General features: G+C 40.9%; 1 protein-coding gene across 2 annotated transcripts in view; it reads right to left on the reverse strand.

Annotated features, from left to right (window-relative positions):
- EPG5 (ectopic P-granules 5 autophagy tethering factor) overlaps nt 1-18,021 on the reverse strand; it is a 129,742-nt gene that overhangs the window by 73,100 nt on the left and 38,621 nt on the right. For both annotated transcript variants that reach the window (XM_081563333.1, XM_081563332.1), the window contains exons 14-21: nt 15,892-16,056; nt 14,164-14,283; nt 13,239-13,498; nt 9,982-10,122; nt 2,822-2,966; nt 2,391-2,588; nt 1,900-2,010; nt 655-777 (exon numbers count right to left, since the gene is read on the reverse strand). In XM_081563333.1, coding sequence (XP_081419459.1) covers nt 655-777; nt 1,900-2,010; nt 2,391-2,588; nt 2,822-2,966; nt 9,982-10,122; nt 13,239-13,498; nt 14,164-14,283; nt 15,892-16,056 — 1,263 coding nt within the window. The remainder of the gene's footprint in view (nt 1-654; nt 778-1,899; nt 2,011-2,390; nt 2,589-2,821; nt 2,967-9,981; nt 10,123-13,238; nt 13,499-14,163; nt 14,284-15,891; nt 16,057-18,021) is intronic.

Raw genomic sequence — 18,021 nt, forward strand, 5'->3', positions numbered from 1 at the left:
GGACTGCGTCTTAAGCATCACTGAGTCTAATCTCACTTCCATGCCTTTCCATTCCTTTCTATGTAAAACACTATAGTGCGAGAATAATATGAAAACTAAAGTAAATTTTACAAACTTTATCAACGTCTTGAAAATTTAGATCTTAAATGCATGTTCAAGAATGATAAATACCTTGACAGGCTCTGAAATCCAAAAGCACAGTCTACACTATAGGACCCTAAAATAGAAGGTCTTTAATTCTAAAAACTTATTCCACTTTTTCTCACACTTTAGTGAGCCTAAGATCAGCTAGGGAGTTTCTAGAAATAAATTCCTTGTCTCACTCCAGATTCAGAATCTCAGAAGTTGGGGTCCAGGAATCAGGTTCTTAACAAGCTTTCTAGGGGATTCTGATGCTCTAAAACAAAGGCAATCCCATTCATACATGCAGTGGACACAGCCTCAATTTATAAAAGTTGTGACTCTCGATGTTACATAAACCTCGGGAAGGAAATATACACTTCAATTCACTATGTTAAGCATTAGAACAGTTATTGTGCTTCCCAAACATTCCCAACAAAAGAAAACACAGAAGTCCAAAAGCTATAGGTGAACCCATCAGCATCAAAGTGTGAACCACCTTCTACCACTCAAATGCAGAACTGCTATTTGCACCTTCAGAGCTTGGTCGGGGGTAAATGTAGAGTTTATAACCAATTCCCCTTCAACAACTCTTCGGAGTTGGGAGTCTTCTTCAAAGATGGATTCCATGTTCAGGACTGTCCATGCAAACCAGACCTGCAAGGACACCAGGTAAACATGAGGGGAATGAGCTCCAATTCAGACAGGAAAACAAACCTTCATATTTCACAGATTAACACCCTTGCTATCAGATTTCAATCAACACATTTATAGTTTCTAAAATTAACACATAGCTTTTTTAAGCCTATTTCTACTTGTATCACAGATATATATTTATATAAAATAGGCTATTGAAAAACATTCAATTCCTTTGGAAAGGCTACTTTAGTAACTGCCCTTAAAAAGTTTTCCATTCACTAGGGGAGACAAGACTAATATATAAGTAACCAAAATGTAAAGTGACAAGTGTGAGTGTTGAATCAGAGGTCAACTGCTATGGGAAACTAGAGAAGGGAGATGGGATCAGAGAAGATAAATGTATCAGACCAGGCTCTACACAGAGACTGGAGAGGAAGGCATGTCTGATAAGAGAATCAGCTCAGCAAAGATGGAAATGCCAGAGATGTATGCAGATAACAACATGGAGTTTGTCTCAGCTGGATCCCAAGAGGTATACGGAAGAGCAGGAGGTAAGACTGTGACAGGAAGTTGAAGAATGCTACTACTGATTTAAGTGATAAAACAAAGACAGAATTGGACACACAAAGTCCAAGAGGTGGTAATAATGATAAAAACAATGTGGCGAATTAATGAAAATGATGATAACAATAAAAACAACCAACACCTAGTAATAACATTACACCCATTTGACTGTTGAGGACTCGGAGGACAAAGAGTAAGCCAGTTCCCAAGGCATAGGGCTAGCAAATGGCACAACCAAGGCTGAGTCCCGGGCAGTCTGGCTCCAGCATCTTAACCATTCTGTTCTGCTGCTGGGCAGGCTCTGCAGTCAGGCAGTTGGAGTTTTGATAACAAGCTATCTGATCCTGAGCCAGCCACTTGACTCTGCTAAACCTCAGTTAATGCCCCTGTGAAACAGGAATAGCAACAGCACAACCTCAACGGAGGGCTACTGTGAGGATTAAATGAAAAAGCATTCTTATGTGTAGTAAGTGCTAAATAGATGTTAGATATTTTAGGCTATTAGTAATGTAGGTAAGGATAATAACAATACTAAACTACACAAAGATCCACAATGATCCACAGCAGGTTTCCTACCTGAGTGGGCGTGGCCAAGCCCTCCACAAAGGAAGGAGTGATGTTGCCTGCCAGGATCCAGCTCACCAAAGAGGAGAGCAGACTCCGGTCACAGTGGTAGCCCAAAGCATTCTACACCAGGGAGAGCATGTGGAGCAGAGAGAGGCGGCTTTAAAAAAACAGAACCAACGAGCTTTTCAAGAGTAAAGCAATTATCTTATGCCAGTGGACAATTCAGGTAAGATACAGAGTTCAGTAATTAGTCTACCAGCAGTGATAATCCCACATCATAGCCAAATGTAATCAATGAGCAGGGCTTTTCCTAGGATGTCCTTCTTTGGCTTTACAAGGATCCGTGCTAGCAGACTATGGTTTCTGGATAAGACACCATTAAGACAGGGCTTTAAAAAGGCAGTGGGCACAGAGCCGTACTGAGAAGCATGCATGTGGGGAACTTCCTTAGAAGGTTACTTTCTAGCTGATGACAAAGATAAATTCCACAACAGGTTTACCTTATGTTGCTGGTAGAGCAATTTCTGCACACAGTCTTCTTCCATCAACTGAAAAGCTGTTTTACACAAATGGTCCATGAGGAAGAGGATGGGTTGTTCCCGGTACCAAAGATGTTGGCTTATGAGAGCCTGAACCCAGAACTCCAATACAGCTACCGGGCCCACTTCATTGGGCTGAGTGCTTACAGAAATGTGGGCCTACGGAGAAAGGGCTCAGGTGATGAGAAAGGTTAATAACCAGCCTCCCACCCTTAAAACACAAATAACATAACATCTAGCTCCATTACAAAACCCAGATCTGCTGACTTCCTTGGCCAAAAGCACTGTGTCAAGGGCTCTGAAATGACCAAAATACATAGACGTGCTAGCACCAGGGGCATTTGATTAGGAAGGCAGGTGAGGGTAGGTTTAGGGGCTGACAGGACCCTGACCTGAATCATGCTGTTGAGAAGCTTCACATTGTCCCCGTGGCTGGCTCCAGTCAGGTGCTGTGCCACCTTGTGGGTGACCTGCTGCGTGACACCCTGGGGGACACCGCTGTCCAAGTGCAGGAACAGGAGGAGGTGTGACAGAAACCTGCGGAGCACACAGGACAACTCTCTTACCTCCCGATCGGAAGTCAACAGAACTTCCAGTGGCTAATTACTGATGAGAAACAGAAAAACACTGATATGGTCCCATTTTTAGACTAAAGTTCTATTCAGGGATTCTGATAAAAATCTTCAGGAATTTCAGAAGAATAAAGTTTTCCAGTTTGACATGGGTTAAATCTACCCACCTATAAATGTGCAGTGAACAGGTCCAGGACACATAAAGCTGTGTAAGTTAAAGAGCGTTAGCGGGAAGACACCCAAAGCACCAACTCCATCCCCTTCCCACTCCTGCGAACAAGAGCAGAGGCGTCTGCAGAACCACTCTGCAGTCTTTCACTGGGTGTCAATTTCACACAAGGTGGCACACGGGACACTGGGCGGTGGGGGGAAGGGGGTGTGCAGATATCACAATTCAGTTACAGACGCGTTCCCTGGGTGTGCCAGGCTCCGTCCTAGCCTAGGGCCTTTGCCTCTGCTAGGTTTTCTGTCTGAAACACTTCCCCCACACCTAACCTGACAAACTCCTACTCGTCCCTCACCTCTCATCTGCAATGTCCCCTCCTCAGAGGAGACGTCCTGACCCCCTCCCCTGCACCTAAAACATGTCTAACCCATTAACCTCTCCCACAGCACCACTGTTTTCCTTCATGGCACTTAAAATTGGTAACTGCATCCTAAGGATGTGATAATTTCCTATGCGTCTGAGGGCGATGTCCGGCCTGCGTGCAGATGGTGGCAGCCCAGAGGCTACTACTGAGTGAGGGAGCGTCCCACTTCACAGGTGGCATGATGCAGGCCAAACTCCACTCGAGTGGAGATGAAAAGCTACGACAGGACCAGCACAATGCAGCCCTGTAAGAGTTCGGAGAGCACAGCTCGTGTGAGCATTCGAGGGCAGACATACAAAGGAGCGAGCCCTGGAAATGGAGCCTAGAAGGATTCACATTGGCGGGAGGGTGGCAAAATAGACCATTCAATCTAATTTTAAACTCCCAAAATCACAAAAACCTAAAGGCAATTTATTAAAATTGTTCTAAGCAGGCATCGAACTTGTGTCGTATCACTTAATCCTTACACTCAGCCTGTTTGAGAAAGAATATTATCTCATCAAACAAACAAAGAATGGAGGCTCTGAAAGTGAAGGAACTCACCTGGTCCACACCTCGCACACAACCACCCTGAAAGCCACGTGCTAACCAGAATACGAGTGGTCTCAGACTCACCCAGTGCCTAGAACGCTGGTTTTACAAAAAAAAGGCCCCAAGTTCCTAATGCATTCTTTCTAAGGCAGAATATCTGGGAGAGGAGCTGGGAATCCATACTTAATAAGTTCTCTTGGTTCTCATCCTCGGCAAGTCTGCGACACGCTGTTTGAAATGACACCCAATGGGAAAACTGTAATGTCCCCCTCATGTCTCTGGACACACTACCTGCCCCTGCCATTGGGGCCTCCACATCGGGCCTCCCCTCCCCCTTCCTCACTCTTCCAAAGGCCCCGCCAGATGACCTCCTCCCAGCTCCCTCCTCCCGTGCTCCTCCCCAGCCTGGCCTTCTCCAGATCCTCTCACCCCCCAAGGATACTGAAAAGGCCAGGTTCTCTCCACTGGCTCAACACCTACATGCACTCCAAAGCTCAATTAGAAACCCACCTCTTCCACAAAGTCGTATCTGTGGGCCACCTGTTGTTTCTGTTCACCGAGTAGCCTGTCTCACTTCTAATAACACCGCCTCTCGCCAAGGGAACTGTCCTTCCTCCACACTAGAGTTGTGGGAGGGAGGGACTTTCAATACAGGGTCCCTGTACAACCATCCTCCCAGGACTGGTCAGTCCCACAGACACAGTGACAGGTGCAGGGAGAGCAGATGAGTTAGACCAATCAGGAATCATTATAAGGAATAATGATAAAGAAAAACATTTGCCTTTGCCTAGTTCTCTCTGCAGCCATGTAGTTTCATTCCCCTAGAAAAAGTACACCTGCAAGAGAAGGTCTGAAAGAGACAGAAGCAGGGCCAAGGGACCTGGGAGGGCAGACACCCACAAAGAGAAGCACTAACCCACCGCCTCTCAGCTTCGCAACTACTGCCATGGGACGGCTAATTACCGGGAAGGGCTCTCCTGTGCACTGTGGAATGTTTAGTACCACCTCTGGCCTCTATCCACTGGGTATAAGTAGCAGCTTCCCTCAACTGTCCCCTAAATCCCCCTCTCCCAACCACCTGCCCTACCTGCCCCACCCCCAACCAGGCTGTGACAACCAAAACGATCACTTGCTGTTGTTTAGTCACTAAGTCGTGTCCACTCTTTGAGACCCCATGGACTGTAGCCCACCAGGCTCCCCCATTCATGGGATTTCCCAGGCAAGAATATGGGAGTGGATTGCCATTTCCTCCTCCAGGGAACCTTCCCAACCCAGGGATCAAACACACATCTCCTTCACTGCAGGCAGATTCTTTACCGCTGAGCCACACTGATCTCTAGACAATATCAAGTATCCCCCGAGGGTCAAAAAGCCACAAGCTGAGAACCACCACTTTAGAATGACCTGATGTTATCGTGAGCCTTGTTTCCTTATCACATGAGCCAACACAGTCCCTTCCTGGCAACAGGTGTGTATTGGATTTTCACCATATGCAATTAAGTATCTTAGTTCATACCCACCCTTAATTCTTTCTCCTCCCTAAGCAGCTATTCCTTTTACCATGATTCCATATACTTTTGCCATATATAGTTGAGCCTTAAACCCACAGGGCTACAGGTATTGATGCTCCCATGCACTTGAAAATTCATGTATAATTTTTGACTTCCCCCAAACCTTAACTATTAATAGCTTACTGCTGACCAGAAGCCTTATCAACAACATAAACAGTCAATTAACACATATTTTCTTTGCTGTATTATATACTACATTCTCATCATAAAGTAAGGAAAAGAAAATATTATGAAAATCGTAAGAGAAAATACATTTACTGTACTGTATCCACTGATACTGTACATCAGTATCATCACTGTACATCACTGATACATCATCTGTTTACAAGGTGAATCATCTGTCAGCACCTGCATCAATACTGCCTTATATGCTATAAAACACTGTAGATGCTACACCTATTAACACCAGACATCAAAAATGAAAAGAGAGTGTGAAAAAGAAATTCACATTCACTTACAGGTATAACAATTCATGCATTGATAATGAAGCAGCAGCAACAAGACTGTTCTATGGTGGCCTAGTATAATCAATACGATGGTTTCAAAATCATCTAGCCTGCATACTAATGAATGATTCGTTATAAAAATTTAATCACAGAGAGTATGACAGTCATATTCAAAATACAGTACTGTAAATGTTACATTGTTTTAAGAACCACTTATCTGTGATGACAGGTGGATATACCATTTCTCCAATTATGAGAGACAGCATACTGTACAGCAGTATAATTCTTTGAAAGCAAAAGTATACAAGAGTAAGAAAACTAACACATTACTAATTTTATATTAAATGTCACTCACCTCATGCCTATGTAAGGAGAGGTTATTCATTTTAACACTAGTCTTGCACGGCACATACTACATGATGAATACTTAGGTGATGAGGATGATGACTCAAAAACGTCTCATACAGTTCTTGCCATACAGTTGTCAGATTTTCACACAAAGACACACACACACACAACAGGTAAGTTTATCAGTGTAGAGCGTTATGACTATTTGCTGTTCGTTAAGTGGAAGTGGATCATCATAAAAGTCTTTATCTTCATTATCGTCACACTGAGCAGGCTGAGGAGGAGGAAGAGGAGGGGTCGGTCTTGCTGTCTTAGGGGTGGCAGAGGCGGAAGAGGAGGTGGGAGGGGAAGAGGAGAGGCAGGCACACTCAGTGTTACTTTACAGAAAGACACTGAAATTTCTGACTTCTTTGCCTTTTCATTTCTCCCAAAATGTTTCTATACAGTATCAGCCCTCCTTCCCCATTTGCTTTAGTTTCAGTGCCTGTATCATAGAAGGGTCCGTGTTGTAAAAGAGGGGAAGATCAGTCTTCAATGATCGTAACCTTCTGCCAGACTGTCTGCTGTTAACTGTCTGCTACTGCTTCTCCCTCACCGTCTGGCACAGGCTCAGGAGCACCCGTCTCACTCAAGTCATCTTCTGTTAAGTCCTCTGGTGTGGTGTCTATTAGCTCTTGAATTTCTGCAAGATCCATTTCTTGAAACCCTTCTCCCACCCCCAGCCCCACCTTCTCTGCCGTATCTACAATCTCTTTCATGATTTCCTTGACTGTCTCTGTCATAAATCATGAAGTAATGCACAACGTCTGAACACACTTTTCTCCAATAGGAATTTATTGTTTTGGGCTGATGGCTTTCAGGGGTTTTTTCCTTTCTTTCTTAATATGTATGTATTTGGCTGCCCTAGGTATCAGTTGAGGCATGCAGGATCTTTAGTTGTAACATGCGAACTCTTAGTTGCAGCATGTGGGATCTGGTTCCCTGAACAGGGATCGAACCTAGGCCCCCTGCATTGGGAGCACGGTATCTTAGCCATTGAAACACCAAGGAAGTTCCTTTTCATGCTTGTTTTTATAACAACAGTGGCATCTTGAATGGCATAATCCTTCCAGATTTTCATGATTTTCTCTCTACTAGGGTTCTCTTCCATAGCGTTGACAATTATTTCCATAAAGTACCGTGTATAATGAGCCTTAAAGGTCCTTATAACCTCCTAATCTACAAACTGAATTAGACATGGTGTGTTTGAGGGCAAACAGATCACTATGATGCCGTCAGTGTTGAACTCATGAGGTTCTGTATGTCCAGTATCAAAACAACTTCAAAAAGGAGTCCTTTACTGGCAAGGCACTTCCTGACTTCAAGGACAAAGCTTGAAGGAACTAATCAAGAAAAAGGGTTCTCTCTACCCAGGCCTTCTTGTACAACCAAAAGACTGGGAGCTGGGGTTTATCTTTTCCCTTCAAGGCTAGTGGGGTCAGCAGGTTTACAGATAAGGGCAGTCCTGATGGTAATCCCAATTGCATTTACACAAAACAGTAGAATTACCGTATCCCTTCCTGCCTTCAATCCTGATGCCTGCTTCCCTTTCCCTTCCTTCCTTGCTAACAAGTGTCCTTTGTAGCACTTTTTTCCCCCCAGAATAGGGCATTTCATCTGTATTAAAAACCTCAATGATATTTTAACAGCATCTGGGAACTCGTCTGCTGCCTCGGTCGACAAAAGCTGCTTCTCCTGTTATCTTGACATTTTAAAGCCAAACTACTTTCTAAAATTATCAAACCATCTTCTGATGGAACTGAATTCTCCAGCTTTAGAGCCTTCACTTTCCTCTTGCTTTAAGCTGTCATATAACAACTCTGACTTTTCTCTAATCACATTAGGACCTATATGTATGTCTTTCTTAGAGCCATCCTGTGCTCAAATAAAAGCTGTATTTTCAATATGAGATAAAAAAGTGTTTCACAAAAAGTGCAATGTTTCAGCGCCTGCTGGTATAGCTGTGACAGCTTCATGAATTTCCTTTTCTTTCTTTTTACAATGGTCCCTACACTCGATTCATTTATCTTGAAATGATAGGCAATGCAGCTGCATACTTCAATCTATGGTACATATCAAGCAATTCAACTTTTTCTTGTAATGTCATGACTTTTCTCTGCTTCTTGGGAGCACTTTCAGAATCATAGGAAGCACTTCATATGGGTCCCCTGGTGTTGTTTAAGGGTTACAGTATTGCACTAAACACAATGAAAATGATTCGAGAACTGCAAGAGGTCACTTACTACTGTGATGCACCATTTACTGGAGACAAACTGCTCGCTTGGAGATGATTAGCATCACACAATGTGTCAGGTGGATGCTCACTTGAGGGCACCCTGATAGCAACAGGTGCATGCTTGCATGTTCCATCTTGTCTAACTCTTTGTGACCCCATGGACTGTAGCCCTCCAGGCTCCTCTGTCCATGGGAATTTTCCAGGCAAGAATACTAGAGTGGGTTGCCATTTCCTCCTCCAGGGGATCTTCCCCACCCAGATCTTCCCCACATCTCCTGAATCTTCTGCATTGCAGATGGATTCTTTACCTCAAAGCCACCTGCGAAATCCAATAGCAACAAGAGGTGGCTACAAAATTATTACAGGAGTGCAGAATGTACTAGTTAATTTATGCAGCTATAAATTAATACTGTACCTTTAGGTTTGTTTCTATTTCTCTCAGCTGTGAATGGCATCATGTATGGTCTCTGCTTGTGTGTTTAAATGCTGATAAATTTTAACTGTTTATAACAGATTTGTGTATATGCTATGGTAGTAGATGATAGACTAGTATCCAGATATATTTTACACATTCATGCATACTTTTTTCAACATTTGTAGGCTACATAGTTAATCTGTGAATTTTTTCAAATTGTCACAAATCTCTAAAAAGTTTTCTAGTATATTTATTGAAAAATATCCTGCACAGTTCAAACCTGTGTGATTCAAGGGTCAACTGTAATGCAAATGCAATCTGTATGCCCTACCATGGCCTTGCCAGTATTTTGTTTCATAACTTTGTGATTACCTCAAAAGTCTTATTTTCTCACAAGATTATGAATGTCTCATGTGATGAACACCTTTCTGTGTATCTTCTCTGTTTATAATACTGCCCCATGCACACTGCAATTAAAGGCAATATGTTTTGCTACTATTACAATAGCAAAGCCATTTGCTGCTCAAGGTAAGAAGCACTATTCCCAGTCTCAGGGAAACAGCCATCCTTTTCAATACTATAAGCTATCAAGCAATCCAGAATTAAATGACAAAAGGAAGTATCTTTCATAACAGTAAAACTGGGATCATTATTAGAATCTTCGTTCATCACTCTGCATTCTCAGCTAGGCAGGAAGCTTTCTGCTTCATAAGAAATACACTATTGAAATACAATTGCCTATATTATACTTGAAAAACCAGAGGACACGGTCAGTTTGTATTTGCTGTGTTGTTCTCCACTTACTGCTCATTCTTTAGAAGGTAATACTGGCAAGGGTAGAACAAAGGCAGAATCTTATCCAAGACATGGACCACAGTTCTCAAATGCCTCGATTGGACCAGAATTCCCAAGAGTGGGATGCCTTCTGCACAGAACTTCTCAATGCTATGGAAAAAGAAAAAAGCAATGAGCATATAAGGTAGTCAGTTGATAAAATGATGTTCTTTTAATGCACTATCAGCCTACAAGCTACCTGGATTATCTCAGGTCTCCAACACATTTATACATAGCCAAATTTCACATATAAATGCTAGGATCATAACCCTAGGAGAAGGCAGCTTGGGGTGGAGAAACAGATGAGAGAGATTGAGAGGTACAAACTTTGAATTGCAAAATAAATGAGTTATGGGTATGAAATCTACAGTGTGGGAAATAGTCAATAACTATGTAATTTTTTTTATGGTAACATATCATAACCAGACTTATCAGGTAATCAGTTATAAATGTATAGAAATACTGAATCACTATGTTATAAGATAGGAACTAACACAGTGTTGTAGGTAAATTATACTTCAAAAACAAACAAACAAACTCATAGAAAAAGAGATGAAATTTTTGGTTACCAGAGACCAAGGGTGATGAGGCGAGGGGTAGTCAGGGAAGGTGGAGAGAAGGGGAATTAGGTGAAGATGGTCAAAAGGTATAATCTTCCAGTTATCAAATAAATAATGTAATGTGCAACATGATAAATACAATTAACACTGTTGCACATTATATATAAAAGTTTTTAAGAGAGTAAACCCCAAGAGTCTTCATCACAAGAAAAAAAAATATTTCTATTCTTTAATTTTATATCTATATGAGATGATGAATGTCCACTAAACTTGTGATAATTACTTCATGATGTATGTAAGTCAAATCATTATGCTGATAGCCAGGACATGGAAGCAAAGTAGATGTCCATCTACAGATGAATGGATAAAGACGATGTGGTAAATATATACAATGAAATATTACACAGCCATAAAAAGAAATGAATTTGAGCCAGTTGAACTGAGGTGGATGAACCTAAAGTCTATTATACAGAGTGAAGTAAGTCAGAAAGAGAAAAACAAATATCATATATTAATGCATATATAGGGAATCTAGAAAAATAGTACTGATAAAAAACGATTTGCAGGGAAGGAACAAAGATGCAGATGTAGAGAATGGACTTATGGACACAGCGGGGGGAGGAGAGGGTGGGACAAACTGAGAGAGTAGTATTGACATACACACACTATCATGCGTAAAACAGATGGCTAGTGGGAAGCTACCATGAACACAGGGAGCCCAACCCGGTGCTCTGTGATGACCTGGAGGGGTGGGATGGTGGAGGGGAGGGAGGCTCAGAAGGGGGGAGATATATACATATATATATATAATTATGACTGATTTGTGCCCTTGTATGACAGAAACCAACATAACATTGTAAAGCAATGTTCCTCCAGTTAAAAAATTTTTAAAAATCATTACGTTGTACATCTTAAACTTATACAGTGCTGTATGTAAGTTATATCTCAATAAAACTAAAGGAAAAAAATAAAGAAATATCTATGAAGTACAAGTTCTGGAGATACAAAGATAAACAAGACAATACCCCTACCATGTCCCTACCATCAAGAAACAGAGCCCCTCAGAGGAGGAGGGAGAAGGGATTACATATTCATATGGTAAGTACGCTCCTCAGAGGGCACAGGCGCTGTGGGGCAGGACTGGGTGACCCACGGGCAGAATCTTCAACACCGTGCGCACTGATCCCCGGGGAAAGGTGAGCATCACCACTCTGCTCCTTAGCCCAGGACGTCATCTCTAATTAAGACTCCTCTCCAAAGCTTAGCTCCTCCAAGATGGTATCCTGCTCTAGTCATCTCTCTTTCCTTTACCTTTTCTCTGCCCATACTCTTAAGAAGTTCTCAGTCTGAGCTGTACACTAAGAATCACCTGGAGAATTGGCCCCCAGAACAATTAGATCAGGATTCTCACTCTCTTCCCTGTACTGGTACTTTTAGAATCACCACAAAGGTGATTCTAAAGGGTGGTCAAGGTTAAGAACCAGTGCTCTATTTCTATCATCCAGCCCATGATCAGGGCTTCCCTGGTGGCTCAGACAGTAAAGAATCCACCTGCAACGCAGGAGACCTAAGTTCCATCCCTGGGTTGGGAAGATCCCCTGGAGAAGGGAAGGGCTACCCACTCCAGTATTCTTGCCTGGAGAATTCCACGTACAGAGGAGCTAGGAAGGCTACAGTTCATGGTGTCATAAAGAACAGACACGACTGAGCGACTTTCACAGCCCATGATTCTATTGTTCAGTACTGCCAACTGTTTTATGTCTCCCATGTCCACTAAGTTGTCAACAATCCGAGGACACGTATCTAACAATTCTGTATCTCTCCTACTTCATACCGTAGGCTGAACACTAACAGCTCATATGACAACTGGCATCCCACTGAAAATACATTGAATGGGCAATAACATTGAAATCAGATGCTAAAAAGGTGCCACAGGTAGTCTAAAACACAAGAATCACAAAGTGTAGGTCAAAGAGGTTTTAGAAAAACTGACAGGCTAGAAAAAATTAATATACTATACGAAAATGATCTTAAAAGAAAAGGATTTTTAACCAACTGAATATTCATGCCTTTAGTCACTTACTGCACCAGATTCAGTCTTCATCACTAGGGATAAAATATTACAAGACAAATATGGTTCCTGAGTCCTAACTTCATAGAATATCTTCAATAAAATTAAACAGACAACTACATTACAGTGTGATAAATACTATAATGGAAGAAACAGACACAGCTATGGGCTCATACAAGAGAAGCACTTGACTTGATCAGGCAATTCATCCCTTTGGTGTGCTGAGTCCTCTAGCTAGGAAGCATGAGTTGGGCTGCCATCACTTGAAATAAAACTCAGTACAGGTGACCAACTATTTTTATTTGGTCATTATTCTGAGGAAGATACTCTGTCTACTGTTGACACAAACATTCCACTCTAGGTAACAGGTATAACTCTCTTCATAATGCACCCAGGTGATTTTCTGTCACAAATCCATCCTACATGAATTTACCTACAGTATTTACCCTTGATAAGCTGTTAATCGAGGCTTATCATTTGGCCCTGATTACCCCTAGAAAGATTTGATAAAGACCTCAGACCTTGGGATATGAAAGATGAAGTTGGGGGAAGCACTGATACAAGGTTCAGCAACCCGAGAAGTTCAAACACTGTACCTGTGGCCCACAGCCGTCATAGCTAAGGCCAGATAACAGCCAATGGGCATGCCCGCCTTCACAGCCTTCAAGAGAGGATGAAACGTGGGTGACTCTGTCATTTCTGGCACAGTGCTGGAGAAGGGAACAGTTGCACAATTCTGCTGTATTCCATAATCATTTTTGTGCAGTTTTAACCTCAAAATCAAGTTCCAGGCCCACTGGTTAAATGAGGTCTCGGGTGTCTCTCCATATCGAACAATACTGGCCAAATATGAAACCTAAAACAATTATTTATTTTAAACCACATTATTCACATAACCATTAAATTAGTAAGCTCACCCACTCATCTCTGTGATCAAGAATCCCCTCAAAAGAAAGGACACAATGCTTACTGATACTCGGTGTTTATAGCACTAAATTGAAGCATTTCCTACTCACAACTGACCACTTCTGCTTATTTGCTAGTCACTTTGTAACCCTGATCAGGGTCAGCTCAAACAAGAGTAATAATATGAAAGTTGGTATGCAATGAATGGTGTGCTGGTAAATAAATTTAACAACAAGTTGGAGTTTAGGGGCTCATTTACAGGGTTTGCCAACTTTGGTAGTTAAAATAACTCCCACCATGGTCAACTTCAAGCCACCACAGATTAACAGCCAGGCTTACAAAGTTCTTAAAGATGTAATAATCAGTTCTCCCAAGCCAGTACAAGCCAGCACAAGCCCATCACTGTAGATCAACTCAAATTCCACAATATTAAAATGGTCATTTATATAGACTACTTCTTAAAGAAAAATCTTTCTTCACCCATAGAACTCAATTTTAATATCTGAAATTGCCAGAAATATTCTTAGGAAACCTAAGAGTAAATACTGTAACTTTATCCACCCAAGTCATTTATAATAAAGACTTATGTCCTCAACACAGAAAAGAAGGAAATACCTGCTTCATACTTTCAGAAAGAAGCCCAGCATATGGTTTCTGTGCAAGGTACTTCTGGTACGCTTCAAGAATCATTAAAGCAATTTCAGCATGGACTTCCTGATCCAGATGAAGAGTACCCTTTTAAAGAGAAAAATAATCACAAACATGTCAGCTTGATTTTGTTGTTATACCTTTGAACTGAAAGATTAGTTAGGATTAAAAAAAAAAAATCCTGGATGCAGAAGCTAAATTATCCAAAGCTCGTATCCCTTAACAATGAAATTATAAAATGGCAATAGGAAAAAAATTTAAATCTTTAAAGAACCACTACACTGCACCAGTTAGGTGTGAACCTGAGTCATCACCAACTCCAGTTATAAAAGGTATCTTTGAATGCAACCCCCAATACCCACTCTAAAATCTCTATAATGCTTTTGGTTACAAATTTAAAGGCATTGCTAAGAATCAGAAAGATGCTTAATTATTACTAACAAAACAAGAAGGTAATAATTTAAGTCTACATTCCCTTTTCTTCTGTCATCAGTGAAAATATTAAAAATACTCAACAACACAGGTAAAATACTCCTTCAGGAGCTTGAAGTTGCCTACCAATTTTCCCACCCAATCTTCCTTTGCATCTGACATAACACATTCCTTTACCCTCTCAGAAAAGAGGACTTTCCAAACACTAACAAAAGAGCAAGGAGACACTCATGTGGACTGGACTCTGCATGCAGCTCTCTGGGAGAGGAGGGTGGGGGCTTCTGTTTACAAGTCAGAGAAGGTGAAGGTGGAAAAGAGTCTCCTGCAGCTCTCACTGACCAGCACTTGAGAAAGAGAAGACCCAGCTGAGCCCATGAACAGACCAGGTGGTTAGGGACACCCTGGGAGAAAGCTCCCTGGCTTCAGGGTCCTCATCTGTACAACAGGGGTCATGTTCACACCACCACACAAGATGACTGCAAGGACTAGATGACTTGCTCAGAACAAAAGCGGGCAGATGGGGCTGAGTTCTCTTCCCTTTCCCTTTAAAATATTTAAATATTTTGATCAAGGAGCTAACTAATAAGGCCTAAGTGAAAAGGGAGGAAGATTTTGACAGAATTCCTTGGTATGGCATCTTTGGAGACATGGTAGGTAGCAAACTCTTAATAATAATAACTACCACCACTAAGACCCTGACATATGCCAAGAACATGTTTCATGTGTTCCAGCTTGCTAAAACCTTACAACAACCTTCTGAGGTAAGCCTATTACTGTGATGTTTACAGACGAGCAACTGAGGCCCAGGGAGTTCAGGAAGCTTGCTCACGGTCACACAACCGGGGGTAGCAGAGCTGGGATCAGAAGTCAAGCAGGTTGGCTCAGAGCTCAGGCTCTTAACCAGCGCACAGTGTTTTGGAAGACAAATCTGGCAATGACACACAATACAAAATGTAAGACGAAGGAAGACCAGAGGCAGGAGAGGCAATTAGGAGGAACTACAGTAAACAGCCAGAAATAAAACAACAGAAACAAATGATCCAAGGAATAAGGGAAGAATTTTCAGTGTGGAGCAATTTATCTTCACTTATAGGATGCTCACTCTACAAAACAGAACTCAGTTAGAGGAGATCCTAAATTCTGACACAGCTAAGAGAATTTGCAGGTCTTGCAAATGACATTTAAAAACATTAATGTCTGAGAAAATCTTTCTTTAAAACTGATGTGTGTGGACAGTCTTTAGGGAAGATTTTAAACACATACCTGTTCACCAAATCCCCAATTCAGGCCTTCTAGAATAACACAGGCCAATTTATTCTTCACCGATGTCAGGTTATAATTCAATAACCAATCCCGAATCACAGCTATCTCAGAGGCAGAAGGTCGCCAAAGATACAAAGGTAGTTCTTTAAACAAGTATAAAGAAACCTTATTTAAAAGAAAAATTATAATAATTAAAATCAAAATTTAAGGACAATCCTATATTACTACAATACTACATTATTAAAGTGCTTACAAAAAGTTTTCTCCAAAAGGAAGTGGGGTTTTGTTTTTTAGACTATGAAATGAACAACCAGATCAAATGAATATAAATACTAATGATACACCAAAAGCACATTTTGCAATCCTTTGTAAAGGTCAAGCTGTTTTTCCTGTGTAAACTGGTGAAAAGAGAAGGTGAAAGTCACTCAGTCGTGTTCGACTCTTTGCCACTCCATGGACTATACAGTCCATGGAATTCTCCAGATCAGAATACTGGAGTGGGTAGCCAGCCATTCCCTTTTCCAGGGGATCTTCCCAACCCAGGGATCAAACCCAGGTCTCCCACATTGCAGGCGGATTCTTTACCAGCAGAGACACCAGGGAAGTCCCTGTAAAATGGTATACTTCCATTTAAAAAAAATCACCACAGTAAGATTCAAATTTAAAGTCATGATAAATCAGCAGCAAGGCATTCATTTTACAAAAAGACTTAGCACTTCAAATAATTATTTCTCCTGTGGCATTTAAAAAATTATTTCCATTAGCTTTAAAGCATTCCAGGAAGTAGATACAAGAAAAGGATAGGGGTAAAGATAAGACAAGATCAACCAAGAGCTGATATTTGTTAAAACTGGATGACAGGTACACATAAATTTATTATACTCTTCTCTACTCTTTATATACTTGAAAAGTTCTGTACAAAAATCTACAGCACCACTTGTAAATAACAAATCCATGTGCAAAGTAAGATACAACTAGGTTCACTTAATACAGTCTGCTTTAAGTAAGAATGATCAGAAGAGCAGTTCATTTTATAATGTCTAGAATAGTGCTGTCCAAAGAAAATATAAAGCAAGCCACAAATGTATTTTAATTTTTCTAACAGCCATTTTTAAAAGTCAAAAGAAGCAAGCAAAATTAATTCTAACAACATATTTCATTTAATCCAATATGTCCAAAACAGTATTCCCATGTCATTACAAAAGATTACTGAGCTATGTTATTCTTCCGTTCATATTAAGTCTTAGAAACCCTGAGTATCTTACACTCACAGCACATCATAATTTGGATGAGCCATATTTCAAGGGCTCTATAGTCACAGAGGCCTAGTGGTTACTCTATTGAACAACTCAGCTCAGAACATATATCCTAGCATTTTTCAGGTTCCTGCACTGCTCCATACTGGAGGCAAAACGAAATTTGAAAGACTAAAAGGAATGAATTTGAAAGACTTTTTCTTTCCTTTGCATGTGCAGTATGTGTGTGTGTACTTAGCTAAATTTTCAAAAGAATTTGTAATAAAGGTCTTGAATAACTGAATAAAACAGTAACCTAGCAATCTAACACATACAAAACTTCTTTAGCCTGTGATCATCTGAAAAAAAGAACAAAATAAAGGTACTAGAACAATGAGTATAGCAACAAGATCTGTCCAGAAAAGCACCTATGTCCAGCCGCACAAAATAATAGTATATATCCACCCATTAAGAATGAAAGTGAATTAACCAAGAAAGACCTCATGGACATTAAAAAGTTAAAAAGGGACCATTACAAAAACTCTATGGCCAGTAAATTCAACTAGTTAGAAGAAATGGAAAAATCCCTTTAAAATATAAATTACCAAAACTGACTCAGAAAAAAAAAACTATCTGCTTAAAATTTTCAATTTGTTATCAAAACACATCCCACAAAGAAAACCCAAGACCCAGATAACTTTGCTGGTAAATGCTATCAAACATTCCAGGAAGAATTCTAGCAATCTTACAAAAATTCTTTCAAACAACAGAAGAGGAGGAAATGCTTTCCAACTCGTGTTACAAGGCCAACAGGACCCTAAAACCAAAATCTAACAAAATAAAATTATATATCAATATTTGCCATGAATCCACAATAAACAATAGCAAATTGAAC

The sequence above is a fragment of the Giraffa tippelskirchi genome, chromosome 14 (assembly GCF_054371585.1).
Source record: "Giraffa tippelskirchi isolate mGirTip1 chromosome 14, T2T-mGirTip1v1.2.pri, whole genome shotgun sequence".
In the NCBI taxonomy this organism is placed as follows: Eukaryota; Metazoa; Chordata; class Mammalia; order Artiodactyla; family Giraffidae; genus Giraffa; species Giraffa tippelskirchi.